A 21,904-nucleotide genomic window follows, 5' to 3' on the forward strand; every position below is an offset into this window, starting at 1 on the left:
CATTATTGTAGATTTGTATTAATTGAATGGTCTTGCAGACCTTAACACATTTAGAAGTGTTTTTGCTCCAATTTTTCCATCAGATGTTTGATAGCACTTATCAGAAACAGTGGCTGTTACTTCTCAATTGTCAATCCAATGTATAAAATCTGAAGATTTATTTTAAACACTTGGACACAAATGAAGTAGAAAATCTGCGTGTGTGAGCACATGAAGGTTTTGTTTTAAAAAAAGTGTTCAATACAAAACAAAGGCAACTGCATTAGTACTAAGTCAATTTATAAGATGTACAGCTTGAAGTTGAAGCATGACCTGGTTTCTTGGGTTTGCTAAAACTCTGCAATTATTTCATGAGAAATAAGATAGCTACTTCCTTTTGTAAGGAATATGTAGAGTGGGTACACTTATTACTGGACGCTGTTCTATATACAAAGCAAGTCACAGGTGGGATTAACAGTTTAAAACAACACTACTTGTATTGAGCAGTTTAACTGCACTGTAAAAAAAAACCATGTAAAGAATTTCCATTTTAATTTGAATCCACAAATAAGGCTTTGCAGCGAATGCATCTGCAATTTGGTGCGCCGCATGCCTTGCAGGTGCCATCAAGCCAACCCTGAGAAACTGCTTAGAAAAAAAAAGGCAATTCCAGGTAGGAGAAACGTTTCAAAACAAAAATCAGATGCTGATAACACCACAAGTATGTTAGTCAATTCCACCCACCATCAGAAAGCAGTAATATTTAACCAGGGGCTATCACATTCAACTAGAACTTCATTAGGCCATTATCGTCTGCCCCTTAAAAAGCAGGTCTCCGAAGGCTGAACACATTCAGTGATTGAAACAGACAACAATGTTGCTTGCTTGTGTGGTTTACAGTCCATTGTAAGCTGGTCCACCACTTCCTTCTGGTACAACCCAGTTAATATTCTGACTGGGATCTTTAATATCGCATGTCTTGCAATGGACACAGTTCTGAGCATTGATTTGTAACCGTAATCCTTCACCTGATTCTACAGGGACATACTCGTATACTCCTGCAAAGAAAAGTAAACAAACATTTAGATGTGTTATTTTTAAAACACTGGGAACGTGCTGCAACTTTAAAATCTTGTTCACCAAATATTTTAGTACTAGATGTACATGAAAGCAGCGCTTGGCATCCTGAGCAGTGATGTTATCTAGTTAGCCAGCCACCGTAACGTGTACAGTACAAGTGTGGTTTTCTGGCCTTGACATTTACAGACAAATAGCAGTTAATACGTTTATTGGCAAGATGTTTTAGATGGTAACCTTTGATCTTAACATTTGATAAACCAGGGCATGACTTTAATTAGCATAAAAAAAAAAAAAAACTTCCAACATTCAGATTTGAGCCATGCATAACAAATTTGGACAACTTCAGTAAATGGCCCTTTTACGGTTAAGTGACAACTTCCTCCCTCCCAGGCTCTCTTAGTATGAACAAAACCATACCGCTGGCACTGCTTTAAAATGTTCAGGTTGAATATCCCAATAAACAGGACATACGTACACTACCCTCAAGAACAATATATTAAATGTATATATGGAAACGGCAGTTAAATGGACGTGAGAATCAAAAAATGGAGACGGCGGTGTAAATGCAACGAATCTGGGACAAGCAACTTTATCCAGTTTAAATCTAAGTGCCCAAATTTTATTTATACCCTGAAGATGCTGAAAAAGTTCCACGGTGCGTGTCTCTGCACCGAATGGCCACTCCCCTCAAGCATGCGTCACTGAGAGACTGCCTTATACAACACGTTCACAGCTTTCTACCACTACCTATCCTACAGATGAGGGGACAAACATGCAGGGCCACTAAAGGCATCCATCTAAACAAGTACCAAAGCTATACTTTAAATTTATATACAAAAAAAAAAAAGGTACAAAGGGAGGATTTGCAAGACCAAAACAGAAAGAAAAAAAAAATAGAAAAGTCCCTTACTACAACAAAACGCACAAAATTAAATCTGTATAATACGTTATAAGGCAGGCATAAGCTTATAGGGGTCCATGTTAAAATGGATAAGCCATTGGCATGGCATTACCCAGAATGGTACGCATTTGCATGGCATTACCCAGAATCCCTGGCTGCAGTGGAAGCGATAATGGGGAAAGACGGCTGCAGACCTGTCTGACATGCAAATGCACCATAAGTGGTATTTGTTTTCTGTACGATGGAGGTTGTCACTTTTCTCACCGTCCATAATTTTTTAAAAATATCTGGTTATGAGTAATAAAGACGAAACAAAACAATCTTGTGCATAAATATAAAGGACTGGGGGGAAAAAAAACCCCCTGCTCTATTACTTTGTTTAATCAATCAATTTTGCCCCAGTTTATTGTATGATGCTGTTCTGGAATGCAAGAACCGCAGCCGTGCCATCCCCCCCACCCGAAGTTAAAAGTCCCCCTAAAATGCTGTGAAAGGTACAACACGTGATGTGACTTTTCCAGCCACTGTGGTGACTGCGCTACAGCCTTCCTAAGGCTGCGCTTATAGTGACGTTGACGCGACCGTCGCGTCAAAACATGCATTGTCGCTGTCGCTTATAGTGCACGCGACGGAATGAGTGCTACCAACAATCCGGTAGTCACTGATATTTGATTCTTTTTACATTTTTCCCCCTGCAGCAGTCTCCCCTTGCGGCCAATCAGGAGCGTCTCCGTGCCTCTGCGCCCGCCCCCCCCCCCCCACCACCCCCTTTTCTGACGTCAGTGGCCTTGTAGCCAGCGACTTCACCTAAAATTGAAATTCAACTATCGCAATGGCGATGTGTGACATCATCGGTCGCATCGCTGTCACTATAAGCGCAGCCTAACAATGTACTTCCTTGAGAAGCTACTGGCCCCCAAACGGCAGGACCCCTTTATGCTGTAATTTCTTGTTAGACCAGAAATGTCATGCGCTGCTATAACTATACAAATGTAGTTTTAGTGGAGGGGTTTTGCATCAGCAATAGATGATTCCCTTGTGAGTGCCAGGCAAACTTGAGGATTGAAACAAACCTGAGCAACTTCAGTAGAACAAGAATGATAAATGTTCTTACAAACTAACAATTTTCCCAGGCGAAATTAAAATCAACTGCTAGAAGATATAAAATAGAAGCAACGAATCGGACTGACCCTTTTCCTAGTTAACAGACACAGGAAGATTACAGCCGTTCCAAAATATAAATGTTCAAATATGTAGATGGTAAGTATTATAGAAAATAAAAATGTCTGGGATATATGTATTATCTTTTCTGAAGACAGTCACCATTCCATTTCTAATATACGGCACAAGCTTGTATATTGCACAGAATTGTATTTTCTGCTACTCACCAGCTGGACAGAATCTCTGTTCTGGCCCGTCGTATATTGCAAGGTTATGGTTCACTGGTACGCTGTCATCCCGCAGAGTCAGATGTGCCGGTTGGTCATGTTCATGATTAGTGCCACTGAGAGCCACAGAAGACAAGAGGTCAAAACTCAGCTTCCCATCAGGTTTTGGGTACTCAATTGGTGTGCAGTCCTTGGCAGGTTTTAGCTGATCACTGTCCAAACCTTATGTTACGAGGAGATAAGAACATAAAACCATTATTCATACATCTATTCTAGTCAGCCCCAAAGATCCAGGTTCCTACCATACTGTGGAATATGGAAGCATGTTCCCATTTATTTCCACAAATCTGTACCCAAACAATATTTAATAAAGCTAGTTCAAGAAAGTATAATGAACAGAAGTGAAGGGAATCCGGAGTGTGCTAATAAAACCTACAGGAAAAAAAATAAAATAAAAACCAGCAAGAGACTGGTGTCCGATTAGAATTAATCAACATTTGTAGGAACCGGATGTTAGAAAAAAATTCAGGAGTCCTTGAATATATTCTACAAGTGAAAGGTGCGCCACGACCACAAACACATACGTTTGATGTAATGCAAAGGATACGAATGTCAGAGGAACGGCCTTTAGATGGCAGACTTTAAAAAAGTGATGAAGTACCCGTTTTAATTTGTAAGGTTTGAAGTGATCAAAAATGGCCAAAGTGGTTGTGTCAGATTTGTTTAACTTGACCCCCAAATGTCATACATTTTCCTGCAAAGTACTCGGGAATAGCTTTTTATGATGTACTGTATAACAAGACTGGATTTCAAAAAGGTTGGACGATGCAGAGAGCGTGACACATGGTCTTTCGTTTCTTCAAAGGAATTACCTTTATGCTTTAGTGTCCAGGGCTCCTTTCCTCTCAATATCCAGTAGAAGATTCCTGTGTAGATCATGCCACCATACAAACCCAGCGGCCCATGGCAGGAAGGCCTGATATTTCTCACCGAATAAAGCTCCTTCCACACCCAGGATTTCTTCAGGTTCTCTTCATATTCAGGGACATAAAGACCTAAGATGATCACATCACCAAGCAAGTTGAGATTTAATCGTTTTTGACATATAAAAGGACAGGTGAAAATGCATTTTATTTTTTTCGCTTAGTTATGGTTTATAAAAAGGGGAGAATATGAATTATGCCAGACTACCAATGACCAAATATCCAGATTAGAACGGTAATGTTTCAGTCCTACAGCATATACTGGAGGGAAGAACTCATCTGTGTTACCAGGGTCAGGAAGGAATGTTTTATTTTTTTTTCAAAATCGGAAATTGGTAAATGGGTTCACTTGGTTTTTATTTGCATCATCAATATAAATGCATATTTAATCCATAAATATAGGATGATTCTCTTGCCAAATTAGAATTTTACAAAAAGCTAAAGTTGGACATCTTTTTTGAAGCCCAATCGAATAATGCTACACCTCAAAAATGTATATGTTTCACTTACAAATTAATGTGTAAGTTTAACACACACACACACCACTATTTATTTGAAATGGCAAAAGGAAACAGGTTGCCTAGAAATGTGATTCTGAAAACAACTGAAACAGCCCATTCTTTAAGACTTTAGAGAGTTTTGCAAAAAGCAGTGGTAATGGTGCTCAAGTACTGGATCCCATAAACGTAATGGTCCCCCAACCTTCGGGGAGCTGTTATGTATACCGAGAATACTTGCCTGGTGTACATAAAATATACTGTAGAGTCAAGGCTCGCTAATGTGCCCAATAGAAAGTTGCAACATCATTGGGAGTGGCCATTGTGATTTTCTATTTGTGGATTTTTTTTTCTTTCAAAACCAGCACAAAAGAATATAAATATATCAGCAAACATGGGTGTCCAGTGGTTAGAGGACAACGGATTTGGAATGTGGAACCTTACTGTTCAGGTTAGCCATGTTTTTTTTTTTTACATTTCTGGGGTGGGTTATGGCTTTAAGGCTTGTTTGTTTGAGCTTTATTATAGCAACAAAGGTTTTCTAACCTTGAGTTTTTGACTGCAAGTTTTCATCGGTCAGCTGTTTAAAGATGGCTTCTGCAGCCATCATGCCACTTTTCATTGCTGTGTGGGTCCCTTTAATCTTGGGGACATTCATGAAACCAGGACTGCACCCCACAGAAAGCCCCCCTGGGAAGGTGAGTTTCGGCAAGGACTGAAAAGTGAGAACAAGTTTCAGATTATTTCCTTCCATTCTACACACTTTATTTTTTATTTCTGCTGGAGTAGCACCGTTTGGTAAATATGGGATAATGTCTATGACAATTATCTTGCTATTGTATTGTAAATGGGAATAGAGAAAAAGAGGCAAGTGACAGTAATGTTTTCTGCTGTTCTACCAGTCTCGCTGAACGCGGGGAAAGCTCATCGCCAGTGTGCGCCACAGAATTGTAATTGACATTTTTTTTTACATTTCATTTAACTGCCATTGATTTCATAGTTTCTTGCAACGCAGACCACTAGCACAGAATGCAAATTAATGGGAACATACATGATCAAGACCAAAAAAAAATGTTGCATGTATAACCCTGCTAAACCTCCGTTCCCCAGGAAGAGGTTTTCAGCCTGTGATCAATGGAACCCGTGGGTTTCGGGAGCCCAAATTTGGTAATGACAACCATTTTGATATAATAATAATAAAAAAAAATATGGCACTTACATGTTCTTCTATAGCATTATTATATAATATAGAAAGGGCTTATTCGATTTGGAAAACGTAAGCCCAATAATGACAATAGTATCTTAACATACGTAGGATATACAAGTTCAGGTTCTACAAAGTCAAAATATATATATTTTTAAAGCAGCAATACAGCTTTTTTTTGTTATATAGTTCGAAGCTGGGGGTCTTTGGAGCTTACCCGTGTGAATTTGAGCTCCGGGGACTCCTGCTTCCAGAGATACTTACCTCCGTATGTAGCTGGTCTATGTGGGGCTATTGAAACGGCAGCTTAAATGTCCCGTATCACACAGGCCAATAGGAAGCCGTGACATCATCTTGGGTGTCTTCCTATTGGCCCGCAAGCCTTAAACCTGCGGAGCTGCTACCCGCACCACCTTTGGGAGGTCTGTATCTCGGGAAGCAGGTGTCCCTGGGGCTGAAATGAATGGGGTTCAGCAATGAAGTCCCCCTGCTAACCTCTTATTTAAAACAAAACACAACAACTGTTCTGTTGCTTTCACGGACTCCCTACACATCTGTGAAGGAGTTGAATGCCACTGCCTTAGAATCACACTTTAATAAGGTGCTTTGTACTAACCAATATGTGAATGATGCTTAACTTAAACTAAAGAAGGTTCACATGTATATTAAATGTGGCATGATTAGGTTTTCTGCCTTTAATTTGCATTCATTCAACACAAAAAAATAAATAAGAAGGTTTTCTTCATTTCTTACCATTTCTGGGTAAGATACTTTGTGGGTTGCGATACCCTTTTAAATTGACCAACATAGCAATCGTACAAGGTTGTCTTGTGTATAAGCTTTCTTAGGCCTGGGACATAGTAGTATCAGCCTTGCTGATCCGTGCTGAGGCGCGCTCACGCTCAGCACTGAGCCCCTGCAGCCGCAATGAGAGCGGCTTTAGCAGGGACTCGCGCACGCTTGTGGAAGCGTGTGTCTCACAAAGATTTCAGATTTGGCGCTCGCCGGAGCGCAGGGCCGGTCACGTGAGCGGTTCGCCCAATGAGGGCGAACCAGCTACGTGACGTCACTGGCCCGCCCCCAGATACGCCCACGGACGGCGCGCGCTCTAAGGCCAGGGAAAGCACCGCTGGCCTTAGAGCGCGCCTCCGCACGGGCAAAGTGTCTATGCCCGAGGCCTTACTCTTTCTGGGACTAATACAGCTACAAAAAGCTGAATACATAAATCACTATTTTACATGTAAAACAGATACATTTGTAGTCCTTTCATAAGTGCAGCTTTTATCACTGTGTACAAATTTATATTTTTTCCTCATAACTTATAAATCACTGCACAGTGAAAAGCACTGCTATAAAATGAGGCAAACACAGTACTGTGAAATCACAGCCTACTGCCCCCTGCACTTCAAGCAGCAGGGGTGTGTATAGAAAACTTACACCGTGCATTCATCTGCAAATGTTTGCACAATTATCTGTAGCCAATATACGGAGCCCATTATCTTTTGTACATTTAGATATGGAGATAAGCCTGTACTTCTTTATACATGTCAGTGCATTAAACAGCAAAATAAAAATCACAGATGTTACCTGGAGTCCGCCTTCATTTAGTGCTCTAGCTCCATAACCGATCCGGTTCCCGCCTACCAGAGTAGGTGACACACTGGGGTGGTGTTTCCATTTCTGAAATTCTCTGAATGGGTTCAAGTATGGGTTCTGATAATCTAAACCAACCTGTAAACAAAACACAGCCTTAATCATGTGGACAACTGATAAGGTTGAAATTACAATGTACACAATATATTTTAATCCCCCTCTCCTATATGCAAACTCTAAAATTCACTCTCCATACTGTCTACATCAGTGCTATCCAAACTTTTTTTGATTAAGGAACCCTATAATTATATTGTGAAATTCTAAGGAACCCCAACCCTCTCTAATAGCGCATCTGATATTAGATGCATTGTAAGGAACCCCAACCCTCTAATAGTGCATCTGATATCAGATGCATCGTAAGGAACCCCAACCCTCTCTAATAGCATGTCTGAGATCAGAAAAACAAATAAGGTAGCGCTAATTTCTAAATGTATAGGATATGGAACTATATGAATTCATTTGAAAAGAATGGCTGGCTGCCTGTGATATAACTCTGAACCCAGGTCAGAAAGAGTGAATGGAAAGAGTGTTATATCTCTGGCGCTCGGCACATTAATCAAACATATATAAAGGATATATACAACCAGAGTCGATGGTACTGGCAGATCCAATGTAGTACTCCACGTGTAGATGATCAAACATGGAACATGAATAAATAAAAATGCATAGCGTAATAGCGTATGATAACCTGAACAAATATAACAAAAACACAATACAAACAACAAATGCTGAGAACAGACAGGTGACTGATAGTTATACAAAACACAATTAATAAAACACAATTAGTAAAACACAAATGATAGTGCTATAGATTAAAATGTGGAACGAGTCCCACTGATATACTCCTGCGGCTCTGCGGCTCCAACCTAGCCTGTGAATCTGCAGATTCTCCAGGACCCTGTCCGACAGTGACATGCGGATCGTCACACCCCTGAGGAAGGGAGCTGCGTCTTCCGAAACGCGTAGGGTGGTCCCGATTTTACACTTTACTGCTTAACATCTTGCTGACATTCCCGCTGACCATCGATTTGGGTCATTACACCGATTGGAGCACGAGCGAATCTGCTGTTACCATCCGCATGTCACTGTCGGGCAGGGTCCTGGAGAATCTGCAGTTGTGATTACACATTCACAGGCTGTTCGAGCCACAGAGGTTGGAGCCACAGACCCGCAGGAGGTCTGTCCCCGCGAGAGCAGGGGAGTGCTCCACCCGGAAGCCGACACTGAACACCAGCACGCTGTTGATGCCACAGAGGAACGCTCGGAGCAGACTAGCCACAGATGAGAGGGGATACTCTATGAATATCCGCTGACAGTTACCTTCTCACTTCTGGTAAGCGGGTACTTCAGCTACAGCAGGAGTATATCAGTGGGACTCGTTCCACATTTTAATCTATAGCACTATCATTTGTATTTATCATTTGTGTTTTATTAATTGTGTTTTGTATAACTATCAGTCACCTGTCTGTTCTCAGCATTTGCTGTTTGTATTGTGTTTTTGTTATATTTGTTCAGGTTATCATACAATATTACACCATGCATTTTTATTTATTCTTGTTTCATGTTTGATCATCTACACGTGGAGTACTACATTGGATCTGCCAGTACCATCGACTCTGGTTGTATATATCCTTTATATATGTTTGATTAATGTGCAGAGTGCCAGAGATATAACACTCTTTCCATGTCCAAGATCAGATGCATTGTAAACTCTTCGGTATTTGGTACAATTTTAAATGCCCTGGAAATTACAGGGAACCCTTTACAAATGCCTGGGGAACCCAAAGGCTCATAGGAATCCCGGTTGAAAAACACTGGTCTACATCTTGCTCTCTCACCAGCACAGTCTCATTTGTGAACAATACTGTATGTCTTTGACCGTCCTACATAAAAAAAAGCTTCTTCACAGCTCTATAACGTACCCACACACTGACAGGTTGAATTCTTGCCAATGACCAAGAGAAACACTACGTCAGAACAATATACCCCTTCACTGACAAGGAGGTAAAACGTGTTGACAATTGAGAGAACAATTTAGTATGGGCAGAAATGGCAAACTGAAGGCACAGAGTACTATTATTTAGTGCTTCCCATACCTTTCAGCTTCATGTTAGAAAAGGGCAATTGCTTACCACAAAGCCAAGTGCTACAAGAGGTTCTCCCTCATTAAGGTGATAGAGGAATGATCCACCATAGGTGTGTCTATCCAAAGGCCAGCCCACGGTGTGTTCAACCAGGCCAGGGCTCCATTTCTTCTCATCAATAAGCCACAGCTAGGAAACATACAGATAAATCAGTCAATAAAAACGAGCACACCAGCATATTCTGCAGAACTGTACAAAGGTGGTGCGACCGCAATGGCAACATTAACCTTCCCTAGTAAGCAGGGCCCATATATGGAGAACTAGAACTTCACACAATGCATACTGTATATGGCTAATAATATAGCAGATCCCAACAGATATACCAATATTGAAAATAGACGCGAGCAAAATTCTTTAATCTTACATGTGCAGTACAAATTGCACCGACCGCTACTGTAACAGTAAACACATTCCCAGAACTGTCTCAATTACATAATGAAAACCATGACATTTTCAAGGGGTTTAATAGCGAATTAATGAGAGACAGGTACAGATTACTGCATCACTACTTCTTTTCCTTTTTGCTATATTGAAAATAAAGTCGACCTAAATTAAACATCTAACTGCTTTTTTTGTGACTAGTTGTGCATGGTGATGACTAAGAAAACCGAGCTTTTGTAACTTTGTAAAATGCCACTCGTGAAATACTACAGTCATAGGTAGCAATCCCTGCAGTAGGTCTGGTAGGAAGAGCATTGAATGAATTATCCCAAGCCAAAGTCGTTTATTAAGAAAAAAGGCATGAAACAATTGGGAATTAGATTTCTGTTTTTATGCCAGTTTTAATTGCATTGAATCACAGATCGCATAAATGCGTCATTCATTTAAACCTTTAGGCACTGTCACATACAGTATTTGTCGATGTTTGGTCCACAATTAGAAATATGCATTTAGTGTAGGCACCTGCTAAAATGGAGTTTACCTTCACGGGGATAGCAGGCTTCAATCATTTTCTGATCAAAAGATGCAACTAAATGACTCCTTTGTTATAAGGTTTAGGATGAAAAAGTAGAATTTCACCAATAAATGGCAAGCGAATTTGGGAGGAGTGCAGGGTTTTTGTATTGGTTTTCCATAAAAGTATAGCCAATTCTCTTTCCTTAGCAGCATACTCCATAAAAATATTTAAAGTTATAGTGTTACTGATACAGCCCGTTGTAGGGGTAGGTCTGAGTTCCCCTAATTCTGTTCTGCTATGAAACAATATGCAAGTGTTTGGGCTGCACCGAGTTAGTCAGCCTCATGCTATATTATGCCATGCTGCTGCTCTTAATAAATCCAAGCATCATGAGGTCCATCTTGGGCTGATTCATTTAATGCTCTTCATAGCCCTAGGTGTTGAGAACCACGACTGTGGTTCCCTGACTAAAATATCTTACAAAGTTTATGTACCTGGTACTTATGCTGTTCTGCTTGATCTAGATTTGGCTCTACTTTTCTCATTTCAAAGTTGTCAGTCGTGAAAAAATAAAATTAAAATAAACTGCTATCGCCCCAGAGCTCTACCCCCAAGTTTAAATTGTTCATCACACAGTTCAAATTGAACTAAACGTTTTGGGACATTTGATCCTGTAGTACTCTGCAAATCTAGTTTTAAAGCAGCAAGTTCAAGCTGCCGTTTTAAAAAAATATATTGAATTTTTCTCACTCAATATGTGCATCAATATAATCTGCACACTGACAAGTAATTAGCTTAGTTGCTGATCGATCAGCGAAGATTTGGCTCGGGGGTTCACTAAATGGCTGTCAGTGCCTCAGGAAAGGACTAAAGATGCAAAGCTCTGTGGGGAAGATCATGTGACCAGGAAGTTACTAGATACAATTGGTGCACCGCTAGAGAGAGGGCAGTGCTTTAAAAAAAAAAAAGGAGTGTGCCAGATCCTCTTTCAGAAGAGGAAGGCGCTTAGTAAAAAGGACTTTGTAAATGGTCGCTATAGAAACAAAAATGCTTGTTAGATTAGAATACATTAAAAAGCTATGTGAAGCTATGCACCATTTCATTGATAGTTCTGCACAAGACCATTGTTTAGAAGGATATCTACTACACTGAGAACTGGGGCAGTGCTCTGCATGGTGAAAACATTTTTAAAAAAAATCTTTTGTGTTAAAAAAACAAAAAGTGAACTGTAACAGTAATTTGCGGTTCAGATAATGGTATTTCCGGTTAGAGAATTATGTTCACTCTACAACATCCAGGATGTGCTGAAGTATTTTAACCAATAATCAGTACTGGGGTTGTGTCAGGATAGAGAACCTGGATGCACCATGTGCCAGCAGCAAAGAGCATTATTCAACAGAAGTCGCTCAAGAAGAAAGATGCTAATGAATGGCCAATACCTCTTTCAGACCAATTGCATATGTCTGGGGCTCACAGCTCTCCCTCAGATTGAATTTCTTGTACAACTGTTTGGCAAGATGCCCGTGGCAGCCTTCTCCAAAGATTGTGACTTTGGCATGTAGCTCCAGTCCCCGCTCAAAAGTAGCCTGTTAGAATGAACACAAAATAGTCAGTCACACAATTCAGCCTCTGCTTTGTGAGAACCACGAGAAGTTCACGGATTTGTAAATCAACATCACCTAAAAGCTTTCGACACTGCCAGCACAGGGAGGGGGAGATGGTGTTAAACCAATAATATCATCATCAAACCTAGTTTTCAATTGGGGAAAATAATTTAAAAATCACATTTTTCCTGTGCTTCTTATAGTTGCGGTCACAAGCAAAGTTCCAAGAAGTATCGAAACCACACGTGTAAACAAATAATAGACAGTACAATTAATTATGATGACTGTATCTGATCCTATCACATCTGATGGAACATGCTTGAAAGATCTGATAAATAGTTTTAACACAAGGCGCTTTCAATGAACTCACATTTCTGTTACATGCGGCCAGGATTTTATCTACCCCCCCCCCTTCCCCCCCCCTCACTGAAAAGCAGTAATCTAAGGGGCCAAACTTAAAACCTAACCGGATACTGGCTCAGGCTATTACCTAGGCTCTGTGCAATGGTCGAGCAGCTTTCTATACCTGTGTACAACTCTACACCAGGAATATAAACCTGTAACAATAAGCTTAGAGTCTATTGCTAAAGTTCAAGGAGATACAGTGATTTGCTTCTGTTGCCCACAATAAAGACAGTTCCATTACCTCTAGATAACACCATCACTTTAAAATGCACCAGCACTGAAGGGGTTCAAAGCATTTAATGGGAATATCAAACGACCATACAATAGGCTAATTTAATTGAAAATTCTGGGAATAAAGGCATCACGCGCCATACATACTAAGCAGGGTTATCCCATAAGACGCCTTCCGGCTCACTCACTTCAATAAGGTGTTTTCTAGCGCTTAGTAAAAAGGAGCCTACGTGAGTTAGATTTTTAGTTCAATTCCTTTTCTACAGCACGACATTGGCTGCCGTTTATCTACCTGAAGAAGATTAGAAGACAGGAAGGTCTCGTGCAAAGCTTGGCAGGATACACACAAATCACCCGACAGCATAGAAGTTACTGCCAGCTCTGGAGATTGAGCAATCAAAATATTGTTTGAGATGAGTCTCTGTCCTAGCTACTCTACAGACTAAGCCATGCGCTGTGTCTTGACAGATGCACAATTATACTAGTATAAAACATACCAATAGAGCTATATAACAAAAAGGTACAGTGACATGCGTTTACCCATATAGAGAAATAATTACAAACAGCCTAAAGCAATCCTGCCTCCTCCTCCCCTACAACGTACACTTTTAAAGTTTTAGAACCCCTTCTCTAAAACAAATTTAAATAAATAAAAATAAAAAAAAAATCGGTACGACCAGAGTTTTTCTTCTTCTTCAAGACACCTCAATTAAAAGTCTGGACAAATTCATCAGCCCGTATCACACAAAAAAGTGGATACAACTTTACAATGTAAAATAAAAACATTTTATTTACAATTGTAGAACAATGTTATTGAAGAAAAAACATGTTTAGAATAGAATTTGCTTTTTGTACAACATTGCTGATGGCTCAAAGATATAAGATGTTAAAAGTTTATGTCAAATGTGCTGCATCCATGCGAGTTAAGAAAAACATTAAGTGAAAGGTTTTTCTTAATGAAACCAGGTAATAATATTTAAACAGATTTCCCAGAAACACTGTTCTTCAAATGTTATCAGATGATCATATATTACGATTTTCATTAGCTCTTGGAGTGCAAAATAGCAGAAGAAACTACAGACAGATACCAATTTCCGATAACAATGCAGCATTAGGGCAGCAAGAAATTGATAGCACATGGGGAACACAAAACCCATTCTATCCACCTATTCTCCAAACTCTACCTCACCACAAACACTATAAAATCTACATCATCACTGACCATTTCATCGCCTTAATTTGGGGGGTTCTTCCATGCGTCACTGGAATTTATAAAAGGCTGTTTCATAGATCAACCATCATTTTCTTAAAAATCAGATTCATTCAAGTACAAGCCCTCATTTATTCATACCGAAAACGTAACGACGTTGCACTCTGTGAAAAATCTCATGCCGTCACTGACGCAGTCCCAGACAGATCACGATTAAAAATCCTCAAGCTTTATTGCAAACATTTTAATTGTGTACATGGATCCAAAGTGAAAGGCCTAACGCGTTTCACGATGGACACCCTTTTATTCATACTCTCTGTCCGAAGAAGTAATTCACTCAAGAGTATCTCAATATGTGGGTAATGGCACAACGAGAAAGCTTCTCTTACACATCAATCTTCTGTGATGGAGAAAAAAATGGTACATTAATATTCTCACATTTAATTCTGATGGTTATGCAGAGACTACCATAAACCTTTCTTTTCCGAGTCCCCTTTCATGTGTGTGTGGGAAATGTGTCATTACCTTTGGGGAGCCGTCCTTATGAATGCCTACATCATTAGTCGCTATGCCCTTAACACTGCCATCTTCATGATAAAGTATCTGAAAAGGTAAAAAAAATACATATTACACTACATTGTGGCCTGGTCTGTGTGTATCAGACACCTATTGGTTAAGAGGTCAATTCTATCTCTGCCGAAGCAGCCACTGCTCATTGACGTCAATGGTGAATTTCACCCAAAAACAGCTGCTTGAGCGGATAAACAATAAGACCCAAGTCTCAGAGCCCCAAAAATCCACATGTAGCACATGCTCAATGAGCATAAGAGAGGAAACCGCCTACCTCTGCTGCTGCATACCCAGGGTATATCTCAACTCCAAGAGCTTCTGCTTGTTCCCCAAGCCAGCTCACTAGGTGCCCAAGACGCACAATGTAATTTCCATGATTATTCATCGGAAGTCCTAGAATTTAAATGTGCACAGAGAGCAGAATGTCATTAAAAATATAAGCAGCAAAGGAGGTTCAGCGATGCATAAAAAAATCGGGGAACAGTCTCCCAAGACCACAGCCTCGTGGAGGAATATTGGCCATATTTACGAAGCGGTGCCATTTTGGAAGACACCTTATTCACTTCATTCTAAACTTCACATTTACCCAGGAAAGACATACTGTACATTCATTATACCTTATATGTAAAACATTTAATAATGATTTTTTTTTTACCTCATAAATCTTCCAAGAAAAATGAGTGCCTAGTACTCTAAACGTTATACAATGTGCCTGGTGCCGCAGCCTATTATATGGGAGGCATGTTATTATCCATGTCCAGAACGTGACACTTATACTTTTCCCTAACATATGATGTTGCGGTCTCTTATGTTTTGAATATTGAGAAACATATTTATATTTCCAGCTGCCTGAAAAAAATATTTCAGATATAGCCCTGCAATTAATTTTACAACGTGCCTTTATTTTACCTTTGGATAATTTTACAATATGTACAGATATATCAGAAGGTATCTGTTCTGAGGTACTCTAATTGCCACCATTGGGACAGGAATATTTTTAGTATGCGACAGCAGTGTCGCTGAAGCACCATATTATTTAGCTACAACTGAGCTGGTCATCAGCTTTCATCTAAAGCAGCATATATCCTATATTCTGTGATATATGTTATTGTTGTGCTTCAGAGTGTACATTTACAAAGCTATTAAACATGTCAAATTAGAAAACCTCTGGTAAATATATGTTAGAGAAGATGCTATGGAGTTATGCGCTGTCCCTTTATTGTAACTCTGGTTTATGTTGGTAAATGGGACTGCACTTTTATGAACTTGGGTGATCACTAATGTACCCAGATTCAATGAGGAATGTGACAGGATCAGATGTTTCCCTCAACAAGCCTAATTCTATTGCCGTAATTTTGCACCAACATACTGTAAGACAAACAAGGTGAAGATTGCCAATTTGAACAATTTAGACAAATGACCCGTCTGAGGGTGTGTGATCTAGAAGGGCGAAGTTGTAAGAATAGCACACACAATGGGCAAATGTCAAAAAGCAGCTATAGCAACTAAACATATCTAAAGTATCCAGTGTGTCCTCCCAAACTGCATCGCAATTTCCAACAAAAAGGATATACAAGAAAAAAAAAAAAAAAAAAACAGATCACGATCTAATATATATTTTGGGAAATGGTTTGTCTGTTCGCTTATGCCTTTGGACACCTCTTAACATATCGTAACCACATTTTGCATGATGGTTCCTCAGGTCAAGGAGCAGATTTTTGTCAATGTTTGGATACAATTCGATGCCATTTTGAATCAAGATGGCATACTAAACCTTTCAAAACTGCCCTGATTTTAGCCAAATTCAGCAGGATTGTAAATAGCTGAGCTGAATTGAGAAAATCCACGTTTTGCACATGGTCAAGAGTGGGAACTGGGAAAAATGTATTTTAAAAAAAAATTAAAAAATTAAAAAAAAAAAAAGGGGGCGGTGGGGGGGGAAATGTATAAATCTCAGTTATTTTTGGTTTCTTAAAATTCGCGGGCAACGCCAGGTACTTTCAGTACGTCATTAAAACAATATATAGATTCCAAGGAAATAATACAATTGCAACTACAAAATGTATCTTAAAAGTACCAGAATACCTTTTTGCAAAGAAAAGTGATAGTAATAAAAGTAACAGCAATTTGTACTGCGTTTGTAGATCGGGGGACTTCATACTACAAACCATTTCAGACTATTTATAGTAATCCTTATCTTGCTTGTGTATACAGTTATTGCAGAGAAATCTGTTAATCGTTTTTGAAGTATTCCAAAAGAGAAAATAGCTTATTTCCTCCCATTCGATGTAGGTACATATTAAATGTGTACAGTATAGCATGGGGGGAAAAAAATCTGTGCAAAATATGCAAACGTATTATACATTACTCTTCAGTTAAAGAGGTTTTTTTATTTAAAGTATGCGGTTGTTAAAGATCGCTCTTACAAGTGATCACAAGTGCATGTAAAGACAACAAAGTCACATTTTCTAGAGAGCAATATACTCCCTCCATTCAGTAGATCATTCAGCTTCTTACTGATTTGCATTACAGTCGCTTTGAGACTCCTCATTGGTGCAAGAAAATATTAATCCCATGTACCAAATTCTGGTAACCTACCATCAGTATGAGTCAAATCCAGCTATATAAATCAAATACAGCCTTGAATGCAGTTTAATATGCATGGGTATGGTAATGTCTGCTTTTGAATAACACTATCGTTAATGGCTTAGGAACATTATTACATGTATAACAGTCACTGTAGTTGATTAACCCATTCAGTAGTAAAGAAGTCTACAGCAAAGGCAGCGCACTGCAGGTCCTTCTGTCATAACATAGGATGTTGTTGCATGTACAAGAGTTTTAGGGCCAAAAATATATTATAATTGGAATGTTTTCATCCGATATCATACCTGGAAGAATGGGGACTGGAATTCTGTATTTTTCTGTTAATATTCCAAACCTGTCTCCGGTTACCGGGGTATGGAGAGGAGCCTAAGAATAAAGAAGAATTTTAGCAAGCCTAAGCCTTGCTTTCACAGCAGTATTTAACAGTGTAAATGCATCTGTCAATGACTTGTAAAATGTATAGGAAATGTATAGGAAGAGGAAGGGTTTCTGTATACTTTATGGCATTAATAATATATGGTCCAATGTGGCCATTCTTCAATGGGGATTTTCATCTGAAAACGGACTGAATGTCCGTTTCGGTGAACGTTTGAGACATGATACTTGTGCTTAACTGACCGGACAATTCTTGTACAACATCAAGGCACAAACGGCATCATCTTGATACACACGTCCCATGGGCTCTGCAGGAAAGATTTCCCATTTCCCCTGTCTTTAATACAATAATTCTGCATATGCAAACTTCAAAAATGTTGGCTCAAATGCATCTTTGAATTCAGTATTCTTCCTCTTTAGCCATACCACACAGTTTGCTGTATCAGTCTCCAGCATGGCCCAGATACTGACTGCATGTACCTACCCCTCGCTCCTTCCAGTCTGGGAAAAGATCCTTCAGGGATCCGGGTTCCACACAAGCCCCGGACAGAGTGTGAGTCCCAAGCTGGGCGGCTTTCTCCACCAGGCACACACGCAGCTCTTTGTTGAGCTCTGCTGCAAGCTGCTTGAGACGTATCGCAGCAGACAGTCCCGCAGGACCGCCTCCCACTATCACCACATCAGCCTCCTCTGCAAACCTTTCCATGTTCACCTCTTCCAGAAGTAACGTGAAGAAAAAAAAAAAAAAAAGGAGGGAGTTAATGTGTGAATGATTTTAGGCCATAAAGACTGCTGCACATTATGTATAAAAATAGGAACGGTAATATTTTTTAAAGCAATATCTTTATTGCAACTGTGTTGATATCATGTAAAAAAAACCTTGAATCAAAATATGGTGGATGAAGCACACCAGTAAGAGATACATGAGTGCACAATGGATAAAGACATTCAGAGTCCAACCAAAATAATGTCAGCACATACTATACGTACTATAAAAATGCTATATGTACTGTACGTACTATAATAATCCTAATCCAGGCACACCAATAAAACACCTGTTCTGCTAAAAGTAGACAAACGAGTACATTGGAAATCTGTGTTTTTTTTTTTTACCCTAAAGCTTTTGGTGACCTGGAATGAACAACATGGCCAGTTACAAATGTATTACTCCTAGGTCACCAGTGTGGGAAACATAGGCTGTTTTCGGTAGCTCACTGCCACCAAAGGTCACCCAAAACGGGAAGCAGACGAACAGCCATGTCTATATTACTTCAAAGAATATGGAAATCCCTACTTTGCCACCCAACCCTTTATTTTTTAGACCCTCATTACAGAGGGCTTTGTTATCTACAAAGATGGCGACATGGCAGTAGAGACAGAAGGCAACAACTGTTCTCTAGCAATTTTCTTGCAAGGAGCCAATTGGACGTCTGGCAAATACTGGTAGGTCAGAGGTGAGCAACACCTGGGCCAGTGATTTAAAAGCCCTGCTTGAGGAAATCTTATTTTTGCACACAGTGCAGATTGCGGCTTCAGAATATAAATTTAAAAAAAAAAAAAAAAAAAGTTCAGGCTGGTTATCCTCATAATGATTACAATATACTACAAAATAAAGAAGAATCTGGAGAAACGTCACTTTTAGAGCATCCCGCACTGCCAAATCCACAAAAGGAGATCCTTTACTCTGCTTCACACTGCTCCTGCCACCACTTTTAAAGGAGCCCTCATTCGCTTTCGTCCCCAGCCTAATGTAGCCAATCCTTCTACCAAATTGAACTGCATTCAGCCCGACGTACCGGCCCATCTTTTGTCTTTATCTCGGTCGCAGATGGTGTAGTGTGTGGTGATGCGAGGCACGGAGGAGGAGGAGGAAGCCCACCTCCAAATGCGGAAGGACGGCAGACGCTTTCTTAACGGTTTCAAGGAATGCAAGCAATGATGTGCTGTGTCGAGAAATAAAAAAAAAGTCATATGTAACATTGGATAAAAAAAATAAAAATAAAAGGAGTCACAGGTAAGGAAGACACTTTTCCAATTCTTAAAAGCAATAATAATCATAATAAAAAAAGTAAAAAACAACAACATTGCTACATCATTTTGATCCTTTTTATTCTACATCAGCCAAAGCAGCAGTTGAGGATGTTTTTGGACGAAAATCCCCAGACGCCAATGGAGATTTGCCGCCGTAAACAGTCACTACAGCAGAAAGAGGATTACTCCCTTAGTGATTAAAAAGAAAAAAAAGTTAGACATTTTTGTGGTCCTTGTTGAGTAAGGGCAGACTATTTCTAACAGCACAGGTTGCTACCTGGGAACGTACACTTACCTACTTGTGGCAAACATTACAATAGGTGTAAAGTCATTGGGACAGGGATTTTGCCTGCAAATTGGACCATGTCTGGTCCTGCATACATTATCTCTGCTCTATATAGGGTGGCTGTAGAAAAGTGGTTCATGCCTAGCACGCAGTTGTGCTGTCTTGCAATACAGGTTAGGGTTTCTTTATACAGCTGATCACTCACCAACTAACAGTTCCTATTGTCTGCAAAGTTTCTACATTTTATTTAAAATAACACTTCTACAAAAAATAACAACAAATGAGGCCTCTATCTTGGGTCACCCATAAATCCCCATGTACTGTCCACAGTGTTAGTGTGGAAATCATATGCAATGCTACTATCTTGGTCAAATGTAAGTCACATGCACCTTTGCCATTATTAATTTAGCTATCATGATGCATAGTCTGCAGTTACAGATCACTCGTAAAAAAACTGCGCCCTTTAACCATCTTACGCTCTGTTAGCAAGTTAATAACCGATAAGGTTACAGACATCTTCTGCCAGCTCCTAACCTGCGCCCCACACCAATTAAGAGGCAGGATTGGTGTGAAAGGTGTTCGCAGACTTTATTATAAAAAGGAGTGAGGTACTGTATACACCACTTATAAAACCACTGACCTTTCCCCTAGATTTGGATGTGACCAGGAGGGGCAGTGCTACTGCTATTGTGTGGATGTCAATGTTAAAAACTCAGCTCAAGGAAAGGACACATCCTGGGCACCAATAACATGTATACTTTGATATTTACCTAACTTCAGAGAGAGAAGGGGAGAGGGGGAGGAGAGGAGAAGGGGAGGAGAGGAGAAGGGGGGATAGGAGAAGGGGGGGAGAGGAGAGAGAGAGAAGGGGAGGGAGTGTTGGTGCGTGGGAGTGTGTGGATATGTGTGTACACACGTGTCAAATACATATAAACACACGCACATATCTATTAAACTGACAACTGGAAACAGATTATTAACTTCTCTATGCAAGTCAATCCCAGGCCCCAGCGCAGGCGCAGATGTACCATACCCAGAATGAAATGAACGCAGCTATTAGCAGCCAGGTACGTGTTACTGGCAACATTAGTTGTGACATGTGCTTACCTTGCATTGTGTGTTTGCAAAGAGGCAGCATGCTGTCTCTCTCCTTCCCTCACTGACCAGAGGGCAGGCGCCTCTAAGGTCGCAGCACTATTCCTCTGGCAGCAGCTTCCAGTGTCAGCCTGCAGCGCACTGAGGTCCCAGTACAGCAGCACCTAACCTTGCCCCAATCACAAAACACAGGCGTCGTGACCGACCGCGGAGTCTCATGGGAAATGTAGTGTGCGGGGCCTCCCCCGGTAGAATACGTCAAAGGGAGGTGGACTACAACCATAGAGGCGAGCACTAGTGGGTACCAGGGAGCCTACCAGTAACAGTGTTTGGAGGACTCAGGCAATACAGTACAGTACTGTGTCTTCTCTGTGCCTCTTTAATGCGATTGTGCCACCTAGCAAAGAGTTGCAATGAACAAATGAATTTACCTAAGTAGTAGCACCTCTTATTAAACATGCTGCTTCCAGAGATGTCGACCTCCAATGACTGGGGCTCTGGCTGAAAAAATAACATTTTAATGAAAAATATATATTTATCATTGAGACTCTATGGAGCAGCGTGCACTAAAATTGCGTGAGAGTGAATTCAAATCAGTGTGATTCACAGAAGATCAGCGAGACTTGACATGAGATTCTGTAATGTACAGTATAAATGTAGCACACAGTGTCAGCATTATAGAAAAAAATAAGTACAATTGTGAATGACATTAAACGTGATTTGATGCAAAGTTTTGATGTCGGTGACGGGCGCGCTCTTAAAT

At 40.1% G+C, this 21,904-nt stretch overlaps 1 protein-coding gene across 2 annotated transcripts; it reads right to left on the reverse strand.

The window, feature by feature from the left end:
* Positions 1-136: 136 nt before the first annotated feature.
* Positions 137-21,592, reverse strand: ETFDH (electron transfer flavoprotein dehydrogenase). 2 transcript variants are annotated; one of them, XM_075612461.1, is made up of 13 exons: positions 21,573-21,592; positions 19,526-19,672; positions 18,214-18,443; positions 17,639-17,720; positions 15,022-15,140; positions 14,703-14,780; positions 12,167-12,313; positions 9,818-9,958; positions 7,620-7,763; positions 5,375-5,543; positions 4,221-4,403; positions 3,349-3,570; positions 137-1,037 (listed from the first exon to the last, which is right to left on the reverse strand). In XM_075612461.1, the coding sequence occupies exons 3-13, from the start codon at positions 18,433-18,435 to the stop codon at positions 874-876; spliced, it is 1,671 nt and encodes a 556-aa protein (XP_075468576.1). In that variant the 5' UTR covers positions 18,436-18,443; positions 19,526-19,672; positions 21,573-21,592; the 3' UTR covers positions 137-873. The 2 variants fall into 2 exon arrangements, with proteins under 2 accessions (XP_075468576.1, XP_075468568.1); XM_075612453.1 differs by lacking the exon at positions 21,573-21,592 and adding an exon at positions 21,154-21,323.
* Positions 21,593-21,904: the final 312 nt, after the last annotated feature.

The sequence above is a fragment of the Ascaphus truei genome, chromosome 1 (assembly GCF_040206685.1).
Source record: "Ascaphus truei isolate aAscTru1 chromosome 1, aAscTru1.hap1, whole genome shotgun sequence".
In the NCBI taxonomy this organism is placed as follows: domain Eukaryota; kingdom Metazoa; phylum Chordata; class Amphibia; order Anura; family Ascaphidae; genus Ascaphus; species Ascaphus truei.